Source organism: Doryrhamphus excisus, chromosome 6, assembly GCF_030265055.1.
Source record: "Doryrhamphus excisus isolate RoL2022-K1 chromosome 6, RoL_Dexc_1.0, whole genome shotgun sequence".
Lineage (NCBI taxonomy): Eukaryota > Metazoa > Chordata > Actinopteri > Syngnathiformes > Syngnathidae > Doryrhamphus > Doryrhamphus excisus.
In genome coordinates, this window is record NC_080471.1 from 4,397,274 (window position 1) to 4,418,742 (window position 21,469).

At 41.0% G+C, this 21,469-nt stretch overlaps 1 protein-coding gene across 6 annotated transcripts in view; it reads right to left on the reverse strand.

The window, feature by feature from the left end:
- The window catches only part of diaph2 (diaphanous-related formin 2), a 391,673-nt gene that overhangs the window by 77,438 nt on the left and 292,766 nt on the right, over positions 1–21,469 (reverse strand). For all 6 annotated transcript variants that reach the window (XM_058076542.1, XM_058076541.1, XM_058076539.1 and 3 more), the window contains 2 exons: positions 13,467–13,631; positions 2,654–2,789 (listed from right to left, as the gene is read on the reverse strand). In XM_058076542.1, the coding sequence (XP_057932525.1) occupies positions 2,654–2,789; positions 13,467–13,631 (301 nt within the window). The remainder of the gene's footprint in view (positions 1–2,653; positions 2,790–13,466; positions 13,632–21,469) is intronic.

Here is a 21,469-nt window from a genome sequence, read left to right on the forward strand (position 1 = left end):
CAATCATTTCATGTTTGATTGTCCTTTTTCTAATTACCTTTTGTATGTAGACACAAAAACATCTAGGTCAAGGTTTCACAAAAATGTGGCATCCATTCACATGACAGTAGGAAAGACAGCCTGGCGTTTTTACCGTGTATTGTATATCTCTCTTGTGACAAGGTCACAATGATCAGGACACAGCAACAAGGTAGCATTTTTTTGGTGCGGAGGACAATCCTCTCTTGCTATCTCCTGCAGGCAACGTTGCCCATGTCATCCTCATGTTTTATTCATGTGAGTCATATTATGGCGTTCTCAAAGTCAGATCAAAATCTGCTCTGGCAGAAATATTTAATAGCATACCTCCTTTTCTCTTGCCTTCTCCATCTGGTTAGCCCCAATGAGAAAAGGGCTCTACAAACTCCTCCAGCACCGCCATGTTGGATTATTAAAAGTGAAGCTTTCAAAGAGGTCACTGCTCAGGGAAGAAGTGAAAAAAGTGTGCATGCATCAATTATCTTGGAGGATTTGCGGCATACTGAAGACTGTCTTGTCACATTTCCCCATATGGCTGTGAGGTCATTGGCTGGCGCTGACATTTAGTAGCTGGTGAATTGTGGGAAATCCAAAAAAAAAAAAAAAAGAAGAAGAAGACAAAAGAGCAGACCGACTGCTCGCAAAGGGCCTTCAGGCTTGAAATTCCTTCTCAATGACATTGGCGGAGCGAGACGTAAGCATCCCCGCTCTGCTGCTCTTATTTTTCATGTTGGAGCAACTCACACTGATCAATACGCAGTTTACTGGCATTGCCTCGGGGTGGGGTGTGGTTTAGGGGGTGTACAAAGGAATAATTGCAATAATTCAACACAAATATAGCACACTTGTGCAATCTTAGACCACCATGCTGTTTTACCACTGCCTTGCACGTGACTGGTGTTCCGAGATCACATTGCATGACAGTGAAACATTGTAGCAGTTATATAAAGTCAAACAAGACAATGGAGGCTCAAAAGTGCTTATGCCATGCACGTTCCGAGAAGCCATGAGTTATGTGTTGATTGGACGGTTTGCTTATGTCAATAGGGACACATAAGTTACAAAGACTTGACATTCCCCACGCAGCTTGGTGCGTTCTGCAAAACATGCAATGTAATTTTAGATGTTGAGCTGAATCAACTAAAATTTGAGCAAGATTGCATGAAAAAATGGCCAACATCAAGCAAAAATCTTTACAGGGGCACAGATTGGGCAAACTATGAAAAAACAAATCCTTAAATTTTCATAGCCCGTTTGGCATGAAACACAACACAATGTCCCCCAGCACCGTTGCCTGTCTATGATGTCAAAGTCTCTGCTTTTCTTGTTGATCACAGCTTCAAAATAACCCACAATGGAGGCAAATAAAGTTTTTCACGAACACCTATTGTTTGTTGTTTCTGTCTCGGGCTCGATCACGGATGTCTCCCTTACTGTGTTATCACGATGACACCCTGTGAACTGAGGCTCCACGATTGGCCACCTTCGTGGGGAACTTCTTCAGGCCTACACACTTACGCATCACGTGTGCATTAGCACACACATCCTTCCCCTCATCTAATACCCTTGCCGCTATACCCCTGGGTGATGGCAAGACAGAGACCGTAGCTTGTGCTGATTATGGCTGCATTGGCTGTAGCTGGCTGCATTGGGAACATGTCCCCTTTCCTACCTCCCCTGGTGCGAGTCTTGTGGTCTTGTTGGAAAAGTGTGCATATTTGTGCCTGTGTATGCCGAGGGTTGTTTTTTACAGTTCTACACTGTGCTCCTCCATAGGATCTTCATCTGGGATTATCATTTTGTTTTCCGACCCTCTCCGTCCTCCATCGTCCAGTCATCCTGCCCTGTCTACAACCCATCTTATCGTATAGTATGTTGTATATGTATGGAGAGATGATTGCAGTTTTGCTTGTACCTGCAGTATGTATAAGTGATGAGTAAGTAGCTGTTATTGTCCCTCATAGCCGCCTCATGCCGGCTATTGGCAACAATCAAGTCTTCAATAAATGCATATTCATGATGAATGACAATGCGTTTCATATTGTTGTTGCATGAGAAACTATCATTTAATTTTTTTAATAATTTAATTACATTTGATTTGAACTTTCTGAACACATTAATGATGTTAACTGAGGTTCCACTGTATCCTTAATTATCTTAAGGTTAGTAGCGGCCATGTTTTTCAGTGAATCTTGCTCAACATGTATGCCACCCCTATAAAGGTGTGTATGTAACACGTGTAACAGAGAAAGTACATTTGCTTGTTCAAGAATGCTTTTTTTTAACATGTAAGGCACTTTGTGCTACATTTCATGTATGAAAAGTACTCTACAAATAAAGTTTGATTGATTGATTAAAAAATTGGTGCAATTCTGTCAATATCAGCACCACCCTGTGGAAAGTAAAGACACACCTCCCGAAGTTCAAATGCCGGTATTGCTGCATTTCTGCATACGGTGGTGTACGAGCAGAAGCGGTGTTTTCATAATAAACACTGCATACATTTGGAAAATGGTAGGTGTAATTCTAAAACTTCTGAAGTACGACTCCATGCGAGGCCCCTTTTGCACGCCCCCCTCTCCTCCTCCAAACTCCCAGTCTGCCCTGCTCCCGTCTTTGTAGCGAAGCGACGCACCTTTGTTCATGTCAATCAGCTGCTTCTTCTTCTGCTGACGCTCCTGCTTCTCGCGCTCGGCTTTTTCCTTCGCCAGCCTGGCTCTCTTGATCTTCTCCTCCATCTCCCTCTTCTTGTGGTTCTCCTTCATAGCTTCCTGATGAGGCAACACACACACACATTGGGATGAATCCTGCCACCACCACCACCACTCTTTATGAGAGTCTTCACAACCGTGTCGTTTTTCAGAAGCAGCAACTTGCCATCAGCAAAAAATTTGTATTCAAAGAAGTGCTGGAGATAAGCTGCCGGAATAAACAATAAATCATTTCTTGTGTATGTGCACCTGTTTCTAAATAGATGCTTATAATCTGCAAGGCTTCTGCTCTACTTGACATATTTTTAAAGATGCACAGAGCTGCCAAAAACGAGTGTATTTTCAACAATTTTGACACACTTTGCCAGTGGGTTGATAAATGAACTAACATTTATGTAATTCCAGTATTTTGTGTGTTTTCTACAAATTCTGGTGCATTTATAGTGGAATCTTGAATGTGTGAGGTGCAAAGAGTCACAATTTGACCAGAATGTTGCACCCAAATCCTGTGAGTCTATGCAGTAGGTGTGAGACTACACAAGTTGAAATGATTCATTTTAGGAGAGTGTTTTTGTTACTTTTTTGTGTGTTTTTTTATGGAAAACTCATTCCAAAAGATGGACCATCATCATGCATGATGTCTTGTGAGACATACACAGCAAACCTTAACTATGGGAGTGTTATTTTTTGTTTTTATTCACCTTTTTGCACACATTTATTGCAAAGGATGGACCGTCATCATGTACGACATCACGTCAGACTTTAGTGTACCAGCTTAGTTCAGTGGATACCAATGGATGAACCTGGTTATTATAGATTTTCTTTTAACAAAGGGTGTTCAGAGAAGATCATTACTCCATGGACATTACGTGAAGTGAGCAGGCTCACATTTCTAGCATTAAGACTCCAGCCTCGTCACTTACTGCAGACGTTTTTTACGCTTTACAGTGGTTAACTTCAAGTAAAAATGACATCCAGTCGATCTGGAATGCTAATGACATTTTAACAGCAGTTAAGTTACTTTTTACAGTGGTATGACATAATCCCAACTACAGTTAATAAAGGTTAATAAAGGTTTTAATGGTGACAGTTTGATCCTTGGAAAATACTAATTTTATTATTTATTTTCGTATCGATAAACTGAAGATTCCACAGTTTACGATACATAACGCTAGCTGTCCCCCAACAGTAACGTTGGTAAAAACAACATCTGTTGATATCTAATATAAATCAACAATTTGTATGTCTTTTCAGTAGCCATTGCTCACTACTACTATAACACAGGAAGCTAAATAGCTAGACGACAAGAGTTGTCGCCTCTCACTTTCAGGAAAACACTGCCTCCAAATGTTTTGGTGGACTGTGCATTCTCGGACATTCTCAGACTGCAGGTCATGGTCTCTGAATAATTCATCTCATGAAACATCCCTCAACATGTCTTCTATAAAAAGTATGTGTGTGACTCATTCTGTTAGTTCCTGTTTTGAAGTACAGTAGTTTGCCCAACACTGTGCACCAAACACGTAATACTGTATGTGGTAATGCACTGCACCATCTTACTATGTTGACTTAAACAGAGTGGAGGCGCCACTGCAAAGAGAAAAACTAAGTGAACTGGGAGTGTCGGGGAGGTCTCGGAGGAGTGAGAAGGAGATATCATCCTGTTCCTCCTTCGTGACCGGCCCAAATGTCAGGAAGGAGTCAGAGGCAGACAGATAATCAACAGCAGCAATTCAGCCTTTACAAATGTGTCAGTTTGTTCTTGTGCCAACACACAAGAAGATTCAACCGTGTGACCTTTGGAGGCAAACAAGATGTGCTCTTCTCAACGCAGACCATAGCTGGTGCGGACCTGCACCGGACCCAGCACTGCAGCAATGTGCTTCTTGCATTTGGGTCATTCATTTGCTGTACACCTGCACAATCTAAAGACATCCAGTATGTATGAGATGTTTCTTTACATGGATAATAACAACAATAACGTCAGGCAGGTATTCATGTAAAAACGTGTATTACTGCGGTTGTACTTTGTGATGGTTTGCATTTCGCTGCACAAAACTGTTTTGTAAATAACAGCTCTTAGTGTAGTTCTACACAACTGCAAATCACAACCACAATATTGTTATGCATTAAACAAATAAATATGAAAATGAAAAAAAAAAATCATTATCATTATCGTAATGGTAGAACTGTTGAACCTGCTCTTATAGTCATCAGTATCAGTATCTGTTTTTCCGTTGCTAATGATATCGGCACGCAAGTGATGATGTTGTGCTCCACACAGCAACAAGCTTGCTAGCTAGTTTCAGCTTTGGATTGTAAATATAACATTTGCAATGATTGTCAAGAACTGGCTAATGGACCTGCAGCGAAACGATAAGCCAAGGGAGACGTGCTAAATGAATCCGGCTTATAATTTCACTGATTGTATTAGAACAGAGTTTCATACATTGCACGTTGTTCTTATACGTATGGATGTTTGTGCCACATAGAAATGTCCAACATTATTTAGTTGGATTCTTTATTTATTATTTATTAATTGGAACCTATCGTACTTGTTGATACTATAGAGGACATGCTATTTTAATTGGTTAACTTATATTGATGCCAAATAAATAAAAATAAAATACAATAATATAATATGTAAAATTACAATTAAATAATACAATACCTGTAATGTGTTGCTACCAATATTGGTAGCAATGATAATATTTTTATATCGCAAAAAGCCATTATCCAGAATCGCTGAAATTGACAGAATTACACTACAGCATATTCCTGTGAGAACCCACTGGGCCCAATCTGTGCACTGATATTATGCGTCATGACACTTGCCTCCCCCTGCATGATCCAAATGTGTGTGTGTGTGTGTCGTGTTGGCAGCTAAAACATGGGGATTACAGGGATTGCGAGGAAAGACTGTGGAAAGAGTAGCTCATCTTGCAAGTCAATAGGATAGCTTTGACTTCATGTTCAAGGACACCCGCCCTTGATGTCATTGTCTCATTGTTTGATGACAAGGGCAATGAGAGACACATATTCAATAGTGTGTGTGTGTGTGTGTGTGTGTGATTAAACATACATTTTATGCTATAACAACAATGGTATCTACAGTGTTTATCATTTAACACGTGCTGTGTACATTTCAGCAATAAAACAGCAAACCTTTATATTTAGTGTCCATGATGGACAGCGTTGACAGAACATCTCAACCTGCTTTGTGACCTCATTTAGAAATCATCCTTTTGCATAACGTGACATGCAAAAAAAAAAAAGACAGAAATGTTGATTTATAATGTATGCAGATTACAAAAACAACAGTAATGCCAGCAGCAGTTTGATCTCAAACAAACAAGTAATTTTGATTGTAAACATGATTATGCAACATAAAGACTGCACTCTCATCATATGGGACCCCACCCTAATTACCACTGCAATACTGTAATCTTTATCACTTGTCCTCTCCATGATGGTATATACGGATTTTATGTGTGAGATATTAGCAGAGATACCTACGTATATGGTGACACTTTTCTGATATTCATAAGTCCATCCATACATTTTCTATGCGTCACTCGGTACACCCTGGACTGGTTACCCACATATAGACAGACAACCATTCACATTCACATTGATACCTATGGATAATTTAGAGTGGACGATTTAGGGTGGCCAATTAACCTAAAGTGGATGGAATTAAGGGAATAGGTACTCTTTCCAACACTCGAACCCAGATCTTTGCATACACTTAGCATATGTTTCGGGAAGCTTGCTTGTTTGAGGTATGTTTGTTTGCCTCCATCCGAATGCTGTTTTTTGCAATTCTGCTTCAAATGCACAAAGAGGTTGCTATGTTAAAGGATGTTAAAGGATGTTAAAGGATGTTAAAGGATGTTAAAGGATGTTAAGGGATGTTAAAGGATGTTAAAGGATAAGATAATCTCTAATCCATGTTCATTTCATTGCAATTAAGTAATGAATAAAATGAGCTTGGTCATATTAAAATTCCTCGGTTGTTTGCCACCATTCGATACTTCAGTATCACAAGTTTTGCACTTGTTGGAGGATAAGCTCCAACATTTTTTTTCTTTTTGGAGCATCCATTCATCTTCTCATCTTCTTCCGCTTTATCAGGCGTCAGAGTTGCAGGGCAGCCTCAAACCCCTCAAACGTATCATAGGTCTTCCTCGGGGTCTCCTGGCTTCGGATGTGCCCTGAACACCTCACCAAAGAGGTGTTCGGGAGGCATTCTGATCAGATGCCCTTGCCTCTTCATTTGGGTTCTCTCAAAGTGGAGGAACAGCGGCTTTTCTCCAAGTTTGTCCCGGATGACATAGTTTCTTTCACTATCTCTAACGGAGGGACCAGCAAACCTTAGGAAACACATTTCTACCTCTTTTACTCTCGATCTGGTCCATTTGGTCACTCCCCAAAGTTCATGACCAGAGGTGAGGGTAGGAACGTGAATATTATCTTTTGTGATGATGGTTTTATGAGAATGTGGCGAGTGCAGACAACAAGACATTACCAAATAAAAAAAAAGAATTGAAAATGTAATAATTCACGGAGTTGACAAGACGGTTAAATACGCATTTGATCTCCTAGCCTATGGATTGGCACCATACCTGGGTGTCTGCAAGACATCCTCCCAGTCTTCCTTCTTCATTAGGGAGAACGGCAAGGTCGTCTTGTCGGAATCATTCTCCTCCCTTTACTCTGATCCCCATCTCAAACCAACTTTTCATCCCCCCCACCCACCATCAAAGTGTAACAGCACACACTCCGCTCCCTCAAGGCTTCCCCGTGTTGCGCATCTCTAAAAGAGGCATCCACCCAAGAAAATAAATTATTCTCTCCAGCAAATAGCTGCGTATGAATATTTTATCACTGATTTAAACTTGCCTGCTAAGAAGAAGAAGAAGACAGGGACACAGGGTTACGCTGTGACTGGTGGGGGCTGCCTGTAAGTTATCGCATTCATACCAAAACAATCCTTTCATCACTATATTTGTTTGATAGAGTATTTTTAGGCTTCTTTGCCTTGGCGACAGCAAGGGAAATTATATTAACTTGTAAGCGCAGCAAATCTGGTCTTACAGTTTTTTTATTTCTCAACAAGCAGTACTGTGGTAAAATCCTCAGCTCATCGGAGAAAAAAAGAGGGTGGGGGGGGGGGGGGGCATTACTGTTTAAACCTAACAAGACAAAAATGCTACTCAGTAGAGCACGGACCGGATGAATTTTCTTCTTTATGAATGGAGTATTTTCATAGTCATGGCTGGTTTACAATCTTCAAAATAACTATATTTAACATTATTAGGGCCATCTACTTTATATGTACATGAAATATAGAAAATAAGACCAGTTTACCTTGTATGATAGCAGAATCGATGGCGGACAGGAAGTGATGTGGTTCACAATTGAGGCTATGGCAATAACCAGTGTTATTATTGCTATTATTTTTGGGGGGGGGGGCACTCGGGTCACAAGATGAGACAAGATTTTAATATTACTTTCGACAAAAGTCAAATTTAGCCATCCATTTTTTATGCCGCTTGTCCTCATTGGAGTTATGGGGGTATGCTAGAGCCTACCCTCACTGATGTTTTGGATGAGAGGCAGGGTCGCCAGCCAATCACAGGGCACATATAGACAAACAACCATTCACACTCACATTCATACCTATGGACTTTTAGGGGGTATACTGCTGCTGTATCCCCACGGTAGCTTAGGCTCAAGTCATAACCTGGCAGGGACGTGGTTACGTCCAGGATCAGCTTAAAATCAGCTATGATAGTGCCACTGTTTAACTAATTCGGAGATGGCATCTCCATTTATTGAGAACCTACGAGGTTCCCCGGGGAACATCAAGAAAAAAAAGAGCATTCCCTGATGATATTATCGACCTGTGAGTGAGATCGAGTTTTAGACAAAGGAATAGGCTATGTTCATGTGAGTACGAGCACCAGGAATAAAATGCAATATGAAATAATTAGGCCAACATTAGCGGACGGAAACCTCATAGTTTGTCTACTCACATCAACACTGTCACCTAGAGGTCACAGGGAGCAACAACCAGAAGACGTACTGCACTTCAAAAATGTACACAAATATGTTTTTGCTCCAATTTATTTTTTAAATCCATGGGTGCTAAAATGCCAAAGTCGTGCAATGTTGAGTGTACATAAATAAAAAGGCTAATAGGGTATAGTTAGGATAATAAATCTGTGTTATCTTGCTCATTACATGCTCAGCATTATTCTGTCAGCGGTCTTTCCACGCACTATTGGCGGCGATAGTGTTGCTTTAAGTAGTCTAATCTTTTGGGAACTCCTCATAACACTGCATAATAATTACGTTCTTGTTTTTTTGTCAAACACACTGGTTGGGATCACTTCACTTTTGAGCAGACGAAAAATAATATGACGTCAAATGCCCCCTTTCATGTGGACGCACAAAGGCCCAAAACCCGACCTGACAACGTAAGTTGAGAACCACAATCGTAGGAGCGAATCTGATGGTAGACGTCAGGTTCTGTCGAGTTGCATCTTGAGCACAAAGCCTGGGTGTGTGGAGCCACTTTTGCCATACCCCTTAAGGTCACAAATGTACCTAACATTTAACATTTTTGGAATATGTGAGAAAAGTGGAGTACTCAGAATGCACACACAGGGAGAACATACAAACTCCACAAAGTACAATGAAAAAATAGAAAAAACATATGACAATATATTGCAATACACTCACTTTCCTTGCATTATTCCTCACAAGGCTACACTCTTTATGTACTGTGTGTATGCCCCGCCTACACCCGCCGAGACAAAGCACCTGCATGACTGACAAAAAGCTCAACTTCTTTCATGCCATAGTTGGACCAATAGTCAAGCAATTACTCTTAAGTGCATTTGTATTTCAATAGTTGCAGCTCTTTTGGACTTCTTATACGGTACTGGGCTGCTGGCGACCAAGTAGGTGGTACACAGGCAACACAGCTAGGAGACCCGAGCTCGATTCCACCCTTGACCATCTCTGTGCATGTTCTCCTGGGCATGTGTGGGTTTTCTCCGGGTACTCCGGTTTCCTCCCACATTCCAAAAACATGCTAGGTTAATTGGCGACTCCAAATTGTCCATAGGTATGAATGTGAGTGTGAATGGTTGTTTGTCTGAGAGATAAGAGGAAATAACTGAGATATAAAGAGAGGAGAAATTAAATTGTTGTGGAAAATCAAAATTAATCTTATTTTCCCTAAATTTCAAAAAAAAAAATTCTAAACTTTTTTAATGTTCATGCTTGGGTGTGAAACTGGTGGAAAAGTTAACTTACACAAACAAACACAATGGAACCTTGGTTTGTATCCTAAATCGCAACTAAAAAGTCTGATTCTAACAGAAACGTACTCCAAGCAAATACATTTTTACTATACGAAATAATTTGCATACAATTGATGTGTTCCAGAAAGACAAAAATGTTTAACACAAATACTTCATTAGTGCTTTTGACCATCTTCCTCAAAATGCTGATGCTTGCAACCGTCTTTGGCCCCATTGTGGATTATTTTACAACCGCGATCAAAAGAACAGCACACTTGTTGCATAATTGTGTTAGTTAGCAAATAACTACAGAGTACACCGCGGTCACGCACCTGACTTTCGCTTTCTGTTTCCACATAGTTGGTAGTGAGCATATAATTCCACGACAAGGTCTGCCAGCATGTGTAATCTTGACTAGGAGCATTTTATTATGTTTTCCCCTCCATTAATGAGTTATCAAAGCACAGCAGATGGGCTGGGATGAGCTAACAGTATTCCCTGCTAATTGAGTGACTTTCTAATAAGTCCAAAAGAAGCCTGAGCGGGTTTGCAAAGTTGCGAGTTAGTCCATCAGCGAGATATTAGAATGATGAGTCCTGCGTTATGCTGTATCCATTCCATATTCCACTCAGTCATTCTAAAGCTGGCTAATTCCCTCACAATATGGCAAATTATCATGATGACACTGATCATGCTGAAGATGATATTTTGACACAATTAAAGGCATTCCTGCCAGATTGCATCACCCTACAATATTTCAATATCTATATGCCGATGCAGAAGCATTTCTACATGATCTCCTTCACACACACACACACACACACACAGAGAGATCCTGGCTGACGACATAAGTAACAGATGGCTAATAAACACATTTTCTGCTTAAAGACCAGACGCTCTCGTTTGTAAAATTCAAATGAGATATAGCGATGACACTGTGGGTGAGATCACTGGTGCGGTAGAGCAGTTGGAATACACACTCCTCCCTCCGAGAATGCACAGACAGGAAGGGGATGTAGTGTGTGTTGTTGTGGGTGTGTGTGTGTGTTAAGGAATCGTTTCATGAATTGGCCCATGGAACGGCCCATGCTACTTATATGGGACCGTCCTTCAAGTAGGAACCGGCATCCAAGAAGCACGCTCATGTGTCGACTGGTGACGTCGAGAGACATGCTAACAAGGTGCGACTTTGACTTACTAACTCCACGAGCGGCGTGAGCAATGGGACTTGCAACCACGTTCACCTCATTTCGCTTCTTTCCACAGGAGGGGAATTAGGGCCACGCAACTTGTCATAAACACGGCCTGTGGGAAATTTACAGCCACAAATCACTTTGGCAGCTGCGGGAGGTTATCGCTAGGGACGGATCTTTTTTGCTTTTATACTTTTAAGCACATGTCTGACCTTTTCTTTAAGACCTCATATTTACCTCCATCAAGTGTATTCTTCTAAGATGTTTTTGCTCGGTCGCAAGCTTAATGTAAAGGCTACAAAGCCGGCTTTTTCCATTATGTTTGGGTGGATGGGGGGTAGCAGTGTTTAACAATGTAACACAAAAACAGCTTCAGATTGACTTTTGCACTCATAGAGGTACAACTGAAGAACTCATGCCACTATATAAACTATATAAGCCACACATATGTCACATACATGAATAGTTCAAACACATGCAAACATCTGCAAAATAGATGATTATTTTGTGTTATGTTGAATGAATGTAGTTATTTTTTAATTTAAATATTTTTGTTGTTTTATAGAAGTAAACAACTGTTCAGATGTTGGAGGTGTCACTGAAACAAACCATATGGACATCAGTCACCGTTCTGCTTGAATGTTCTTCTCTGCATTCATTCATTTTCGACCGCTTATCCTCACTAGGGTCACAGGGGTGCTGGAGCCTATCCCAGCTGTCTTCAGGCGAGAGGCGGGGTACACCTTGGACTGGTGGCCAGCCAATCACAGGGCACATATAGGCAAACAACCATTCACACTCACATTCATACCTATGGACAATTTGGAGTCGCCAATTAACCTAGCATGCATGTTTTTTTGTTTTTTTTTATGTGGGAGGAAACTGGAGTCCCACGCATGCACGGGGAGAACATGCAAACGAATCGAACTCGGGTGTCCAAGCTGTGTGGCCAGCGCGCTAACCACTCAGCCGTGCAGGCAAAGTTTATTGTTTATGGATTTTGGTCAAAATTATTTCACTGAAACCAGCCTGTGTTCTACTGCCGATTTATAAAGACCCAAAAAGGCTAGAAACAAACATTTTTTTTCTCATGAATGGAGAGAGACCAAAGTTTCTTTACATAGTTTTGATGTTTATATAGTCCAAAAACTCAATATTCTGTGGGTCTTGAAAGTGCCCCAAAACCTTGGGAATTATTTGCCTATTGTTTTTTTTAATCTGCATTGTCTATTTTTTTATATTCGGAGGTGTTTGAAATTGCTAATGGTTTATTTTCAAAGCTTAGCTTTGTATATCATGTAAGTTACAATTAGCATGCTTTATTTCTCTTTGTTTAGTTAACAGTGCTTCAAAGTAAAATCTCCATAATAGAACTCAACTATAGTCTTTACTGAGAAGCTGCCTAAACAAACATTGGCGGGAATAGGATAGAAAACCTTTACAGGCACTTTTTGTTAAATTACGAGTTGGTGGATTGTTCCAAAAAATGTGTTTTATTGCACTGCCTCAAATCTTTTCAATAAATATCAGCTGGAAAATGTTTGTAACTTGGGTCGCCGCTTGTCATTGTATATCATTTAGAGTCATCAAAGACGGAAATGTGAATTGTAAGAAAGGATCGTGTTCTGCTTCATGGTACATGTTTGAATGCATGTTCTCCTCATTTTTAGTGAATAGTAAAGCTATGCTTCTATACAAGCTGTACACCGACTACTCTAAAGTACATTAACGTTTCATTTCTATAGCATTGTCCCTTGAGAAGATATAACAACAATGCTTGCTGAAATGTTGTGGATGTACTCACCTTTGTAAAATACTCCTTGCTGCCGTCCTAACATTGCATCTTTAATGAGGAAATAGTGTTTTCATGGCAACATGTTGATTTTTATTTTTGGAGTGTTGTTTGGGTGGGGGAGCATGACTGGGAATGTCTGTACATGCACACAGAGATCAGACAGGTGGAAAATGTTATATTTTGAACATCAATTTTGTTAGATTTGCTGGTAAATTCTCAAGAGAACGGTCATATTTTCCGAGACATGAAGATGTAGGATTACATGAATTCTGCCTCTTCCCACTCTGAGTGTATAGTGCAAGTGTATACAATGCAACAACATTAAGCATGTCGGACATAAACTAAGCCCTGACCATATTTAGAACGGTTTTCTTATCAATATCCAGTCAGTGACAGTCAAGACAATAAATGTACTTCCCTTGTATTTGTTACTCACCATAAACAGGATGCGGAAGTTGGACAGCTCCCCGAAGAAGTCCTCCACGCTGACAGCTTGTGGGTCGAAGGCAAAGTAGCTGCCCGTGTTCTCGTAGAGCTTCTGCATGTTTTTGTGCATGATGGACAGCTTCTCGTACTGCTCTCGTGCATGCTTGCAGAAGCCGTGAGACACTCCCAGTTAAGAAAAACGGTCAATAAGGACTTGACATGTTTAAAACAGACAATAGCTGAGGAGTGAGAGAAGCACCCGATTCAAGGTCAACATGGTGTTTACAAAGAAAATAAACAAGCAAACGTGCCATTATAATACCCTCCATCACACTTGGGAGTCAATCGCACGGTGAGCTAAAAGCATGCACCAGTGAAAAGGTGTTTTGCAGTCGGTGGCGTGACACAGATGGCTGCTGCAGGAGCTGATTGCAGTCATTGTTTCTGTATTGTTTCTTCCAACAACACGGGGGTCAGGTTGTTTTGAACCTCGCGGCTCACTCCTGCACTGTGTAATTTACTGCACTTTTCTCCTGCTGAATGGGTATTGACGGCTAACATGAGTTTAAGCATTATCGCAGCGGCCACATGACCTCGCTGAGACTGCACTTGGATACTCCAAGACTGAGGAGGACACAGACAGTACATTCTTTTGTATACTAAGGGTATAAAGGTACACGCAATTCATTGTTCGGTGTGCACCTCGGTGGGATTTGTTCATTTGTCAAAAGAGAACAAATGCAAAGCTTTCAACTGCTTAGCTTTTGTGTAAACAGGAAATGGAGACCGATGACATTACACATAAAAAAGGGATATTTCATGTGAATGGGTATCAGTTCTTGACTCCCTTCCAAAAGAGGTACATTACAGTAATGCTGAACTTTGATCCTGATGTTCCAAGGATCAACACTGAGGGAGGCGAAAGGCTGAAGCTGGGAAAATGCACACTCATGGGAATGGAATCTATGTGCATAAATACATATGTTGGAATGTAAAGACATTTCATACCCAACACTCACATTTCTACGGACAATTTGGAGTCGCCAATTAACCTAACATGTTTTTGGTATGTGGGAGGAAACCGGTTACTTTTGGCCTCTGGGTCTTTATGTTTATTTTTTCGATTTTTCTCTTTTTTCTCAGACATAGGCACACACGTGCTTTCTCTCACACGCCCACACAGCGGTATACGTCCCATGGGGAGGGGGACTGGACTGAGACTGCCTGGGTTCCTTGTATTTCCACACCAAAGACATGTCATAGTGATGAGGCCTGACAGTCACTATCTTGCAGCAACACTCTCTATTACTGAGCTTCCGTGTTTATTTTAGCTTCCTATACAATATGTCATATGTAACAAACATACTTTTACTTTATTTGTTTGTTCTTTTCTGTTATGAACTTAAAAGTCTGTCTTGAGTCAAGCTCTGATAAATAAGAGTGTCAGTGCAACATGCATGATGCAGGTTTAGGTGGCTCTGACCTTGTTTATCAGTCTCTGCTGTCTTCTACCATTTGCTTCAGAGAAGGAGAGCCACTTCCCGGCACCTCACTTCCTGTGCAGTGAACCTCACCAATGCACTCAAGATACAGAACATTCCTACAGGGCTTGCATTATAAATAAAATGCTTTCAAAGACGATGCCTCAGTCGGAAAGTCTGCAAAATGACACACACAACATAATTATTAAAAACAAAATGTGCTTCAAAAGTTAAAACACCATAATGGCTTTTTGTGGGATGCCACCACAAAACTATACCTGATGGCAAAGAGCAAGTGTGCTGATAACCATAGAACCTGACTTACTGCCAGAAAAGTAAGCGTCTAACAACACGGAGTGAAATGATTACAACAAAAATGACAAACTACCAAACAAACAAACAATTGCAATAGTGCAATAGAATAGTTAATTTACTGTTACATTTGTAGGAAAGTTGGAGTTATTAAAAATTCCGTATGGCATTGCCTGTACAATTATGACATCATCAGTCTGACTTTGGAACATATTAATTCACTTTCACGTGAATGCAAAATAAAAGCAGTGTTGACGACATCGGCATCTGAAAGCCGAATGTCGTCAACAACAGTGTCTGCACAGCGCAGGGAGTAGAGTGCAGAAGTGTTCTTATTTTTGTATATAATAATTAACTAATTAAATTATTAAAACAATACATAAAATAAATTGAATGCATTTTAAAATAAATACAATACATATTATAATGTATATAGTAATTCATTCAGTTAATTTTTAATATAAAAAATACATCCAAGACCTTCTCTCAAAGATAATGTACATATGAAGTGTTCCTTTGCCAATGACCACCTTGGAGGAAACACATGACCTGCATGCTTTACCTATGTGAATTAGAGAGTTATTAAAAGTGCTGCATAAAAAAAAAAAAAACAACCTTCCAGTGAGAGGCCAGAAGCCTCCTAAATAAATCTCCTTCAACCTAGTTCCATTAATGTTTATTTAATGCTTTTCCTGTGTGCTCACCGGGCCCTCCATCCATCCATCGGCCTACACTAAGCCTGCTTAGAGCACGGCTGCTCCCTTTAGCCTCTCGCCGACTGCCAAACAGCCCCTGTGGGCCAAATTATACCCCGGCTGCCCGCTGACTGGTGGAGGGGAAATTCCAAATAAAGACAAAAGGAGCTGTTTCATTAATATTGTGTTGTTAGCCTCACATTGACGCAGATGTATTGTGTCATGTGCGAGTGTGTGTAGTCATATGAGGAGAGCAAGGTCTGTAGGGCAGGCGGGAAAGAGGCTGACAGCGTCCAGCGTACAGGACCACAGCGCCGACACTGGACCTGTCACTGGGAATTAGGCAAACAGCCACATCCCGGAATTTAGGATGTGACCTGGTGCTGAAGTGAAAGAGAAGAGACGAGCGAGGACAGGAATGTGCAGAACAATGCATGTTTCAAGGGGACAGAGCAAAATCGCTATTATTGAGTGTGACCGTTAATGTTCGTAATTGGTGAAATTATTAGAAACTCATAAAAATATAAATACTCTGCTCTGTCGTCAAACTACCTGCATCATAAAACTTTCGCTGAACAGGAAATGTTTCGAGTCAAAACCAAAAACTTAACTTTCTATTACTATTATTGTTATTAAATAAACTTAAATTCTTAATCCTTTTCAGGCATGTTGAATTGTGTACGTGTAAACATGTCATGTTCCTTTATTAAGGCTGTCAAATGTTTCCATTCTAAATGAGATTAATCATTGCTGTTTTTAGATTAAGCGTGGTTAATCACCATTTGCAACTATGTCTGAAATGTGCCCTTTTTGACTGTATTTTATTAACAGAAGGATAAATGACTGTACTGTATTGTATGTATTAACAGTTCCAAATGAACTGAAAATTTAAAAAAAGCCAATACCACCTTTGCACTTGCACAAATTTTAGCTCCACTAGTTTGCACAATGTTTAATAATACAATATAAGATATTATATTCATTCATTCATTTTCTACTGCTTATCCTCACAAGGGTCGCGGGGGTGCTGGAGCCTATCCCAGCTGTCTTCGGGCGAGAGGCGGGGTACACCCTGGACTGGTGGCCAGCCAATCACAGGGCACATATAGACAAACAACCATTCACACTCACATTCATACCTATGGACAATTTGGAGTGGCCAATTAACCTAGCATGTTTTTGGAATGTGGGAGGAAACCGGAGTACCCGGAGAAAACCCACGCATGCACGGGGAGAACATGCAAACTCCACACAGAGATGGCCGAAGGTGGAATTGAATCCTAGCTGTGTGGCCTGCGTGCTAACCACTCATACACCGTGCAGCCTAAGATATTATATAATACAATATAATAATTAAAGAGTGATGGTGGGTCTCACAGACAAAGCAGGAGTGAACCCCACATACACATGGATTAAACATGTTAAGATGTTAAACATTATATCATAATTAATAATAATAATTTAGCTGCTGCCGTGACTATGTTATTTTTCACTGTTATTTTTACTGGCGATCCATGTAGTCTATGTACGTATCTACTGTACCTCTTTAAAATGTTACTACCCATCTACATCGTACTATTGTTTACAATTAAGACTCCAGCAGCATTAATGCTGACTCTGCAGCTTATAACAACATTGGTTCTGTTGCTGCTGTGTTGTGTTATATATTTGCCACGCACATAGGAGACTCGGCGGTTAATTGAATAGTGGAGTGAATTGGCGGATTTACAGTAAATGACTCATTGCTCTTCATCAGTGAGGTTCAACATTTGAGTAGTGTGTCATCATTGAGCTTTCCTTCAAGATGCTCGCTGAAGAATCTCCAAGTATAATATCTATATTTACATATGTATTAGTTTCAGCGTGTGTGTGTGTGTGTGTGTGTGTGTGTAAGTATGAAGACAGCTGCCACATACATCTTTTCCGTTGTAAGTGCCAGTTTGCTGTCATTAGACAGCCATCACTGGCAAATCCACCTCTTCCTGCAAGTGTGTCTCACTTTTATGTCCACGTCGTCATCATGAAACCTCGTCACAGCATCCGCTGTCCACGCTCTGTGACGCCACCGGGGTCTCACCTGATCGCCAGATAATTATCAGTTAATTATTTAGAGCCTTAAATTAATTAGCTAAAAATAGCCCCTGTGCCTGCACGTTGCCAATGGAGACGGCTCGCCGATATCCCTCCCCTCCTTTGTCTCCGCCTGTTGTGCTCCATCTTTGTCAGCCAGGCGCCATGTGAGCATAATCTAATAAAGGAGGAGGTTATCCCCTTTGCACATTAAGTCTAATTACTTAGCCATCATCACTTATTGTTTGAATTGTCCCCATGACGTGTTTCTCTCTTTCTGCCAATTATGAGAGTGGAGTGCATTTCCCGTCCATCATTCAGTGAGCGGCGTTGATAATAAGAACGTCCACTTTTTTTCCTGAGGCTGCACTTTTACATTTAATAGAAGTTTGTTAAGTGCCCACGCCCACTTGCTTATTTCACAGGCGACTGTTTGTATTGATAATGTTGTGTTTTAAAGCATATCGTCCTCAACTTGTGCGTTTACTCTTAGGACACTTCATTAAGCTGAAAGTATTCGGAACAAGAAATGTCCTGCAAGTGGTCCTATAATGGGATTCATTAACTTCGGGAATCGAAACACATCATCTCCTTTTTTTTTCTTTTTTTTTGCACTCCATCTGCATGCACTGATGAACACACACATAAGCACGAACACAGGAAAAATACAGCGTCCAATGAGTTTATGCTGTGGTAATGATAGGACTATTGAATAGCGCTGCACTGCTGGGCCGCTGGTCTTATGTCTATGATCACATGATCAATATACTCTACTTTTTATATTCTCTCTGTCCATCTCACTTTAGTTTGCCTTTCCCATCTTTCTTTTATCACCACTCTGTCAGGAGAAAACACGACCTGTCATTGATTCTTTAGGAAACAGGATCACGATGTATTGCTGAGAAGACTTTAAAGGCAGCTGTAGGACACTCATTGAAATACTCATAGTGGATATACTTTATCAACAGCTATTTTTTTAGTACAATGCAAAATTCTCATCAGAATCATCAATTCATTCATTCATTTTCTACCGCTTCTCCTCACAAGGGCCGCAGGGGTATGCTGCTGGCTATCCCAGCTGTCTCTCAGCCAATCACAGGGCACATATAGACAAACAACCATTCACACTCACATTCATACAGTGAAGAAAATAAGTATTTGAACACCCTGCTATTTTGCTATTTCTCCCACTTAGAAATCATGGAGGGGTCTGAAATTTTCATCGTAGGTGCATGTCCACTGTGAGAGAGATAAACTAAAAAGAAAAATCCAGAAATCACAATGCATGATTTTTTAACAATTTATTTGTGTGATACAGCTGCAAATAAGTATTTGAACACCTGTGTATCATCTAGAATTCTGACCCTGAAAGACCTGTTAGTCTGCCCATTAGAAGTCCACCTGCACTCCATGTATCATCCTGAATCAGATGCACCTGTTTGAGGTCGTTAGCTGCATAAAGACACCTGTCCACCCCATACAATCAGTAAGACTTTAACTTGTAACATGGCGAAGACCAAAGAGCTGTCCAAAGACACCAGAGACAAAATTGTACACCTCCACAAGGCTGGAAAGGGCTACGGAGCAATTACCAAGCAGCTTGGTGAAAAAAGGTCCACTGTTGGAGCTATCATTAGAAAATGGAAGAAGCTAAACATGACGGTCAATCTCAATCGGAGTGGAGCCCCATGCAAGATATCACCTCGTGGGGTCTCAATGATTCTAAGAAAGGTGAGGAATCAGCCCAGAACTACACGACAGGACTTGGTCAATGACCTGAAAAGAGCTGGGACCACCGTTTCCAAGGTTACTGTAGGTAATACACTAAGACGTCATGATGTGAAATCATGCATGGCACGAAAGGTTCCCCTGCTTAAACCAGCACATGTCAAGGCCCGTCTTAAGTTTGCATATGACCATTTGGATGATACAGAGGAGTCATGGGAGAAAGTTTTATGGTCAGATGAGACCAAAATAGAACTTTTTGGTCATAATTCCAATAAGCGTGTTTGGAGGAAGAAGAATGAAGAGTACAATCCGAAGAACACCATCCCTACTGTGAAGCATGGGGGTGGTAGCATCATGCTTTGGGGGTGTTTTTCTGCACATGGGACAGGACGAGTGCACTGCATTAAAGAGAGGATGACTGGGGCCGTGTATTGTGAGATTTTGGGGAACAACCTCCTTCCCTCTGTCAGAGCATTGAAGATGGGTCGTGGCTGGGTCTTCCAACACGACAACGACCCGAAGCACACAGCCAGGAAAACCAAGGAGTGGCTCCGTAAGAAGCATATCAAGGTTCTAGCATGGCCCAGCCAGTCTCCAGACCTGAACCCAATCGAAAATCTTTGGAGGGAGCTCAAACTCCGTGTTTCTCAGCGACAGCCCAGAAACCTGACTGATCTAGAGAAGATCTGTGTGGAGGAGTGGGCCAAGATCCCTCCTGCAGTGTGTGCAAACCTGGTGAAAAACTACAGGAAACGTTTGACCTCTGTAATAGCAAACAAAGGCTACTGTACCAAATATTAACATTCATTTTCTCAGGTGTTCAAATACTTATTTGCAGCTGTATCACACAAATAAATTGTTAAAAAATCATGCATTGTGATTTCTGGATTTTTCTTTTTAGTTTATCTCTCTCACAGTGGACATGCACCTACGATGAAAATTTCAGACCCCTCCATGATTTCTAAGTGGGAGAAATAGCAAAATAGCAGGGTGTTCAAATACTTATTTTCTTCACTGTACCTATGGACAATTTGGAGTGGCCAATTAACCTAGCATGTTTTTGGAATGTGGGAGGAAACCGGAGTACCCAGAGAAAACCCACGCATGCACGGGGAGAACATGCAAACTCCACACAGAGATGGCCGAGGGTGGAATTGAACTCGGGTCTCCTAGCTGTGAGGCCTGCGCACTAACCACTCCTCCGCTGTGCTGCCACTGATTGATTATTGTAATTTTATCATATAATAAGACTAATGACAATAGCAGTTCTAGCAGTGGTAGTAGTACTAGTAGTAGTACAAGTAGTATGTTTAATATTTACTCTATTGCAACATCCATTCTAAAAATCAAAAAATCATAAATCATAAAAAACAACTTGAACAGTTCAGTTGCGATCCATTCAATGTCCTGAGAATACCCATCCATTTTCTACTGCTTATCCTCACTCGGGTCGCAGGCATGCTGGAGCCTATCCCAGCTGTCTTCGGGTGAGAGATGTTGTACACCCTGGACTTGTGGCCAGCCAATCACAGGGCACATATGGTATGAATGTGAGCATGAATGGTTGTTTGTCTATATGTGCCCTGTGATTGGCTGGCGACCAGTCCAGGGTGTACCCCGCCTCTCGCTCGAAGACTGCTGTGATAGGCTCCAGCACACCCCTGCGACCCTACTAAGGACAGGCAGCATTGAAAATGCATGGATGGAAATGCATCACTTTTTAGGTG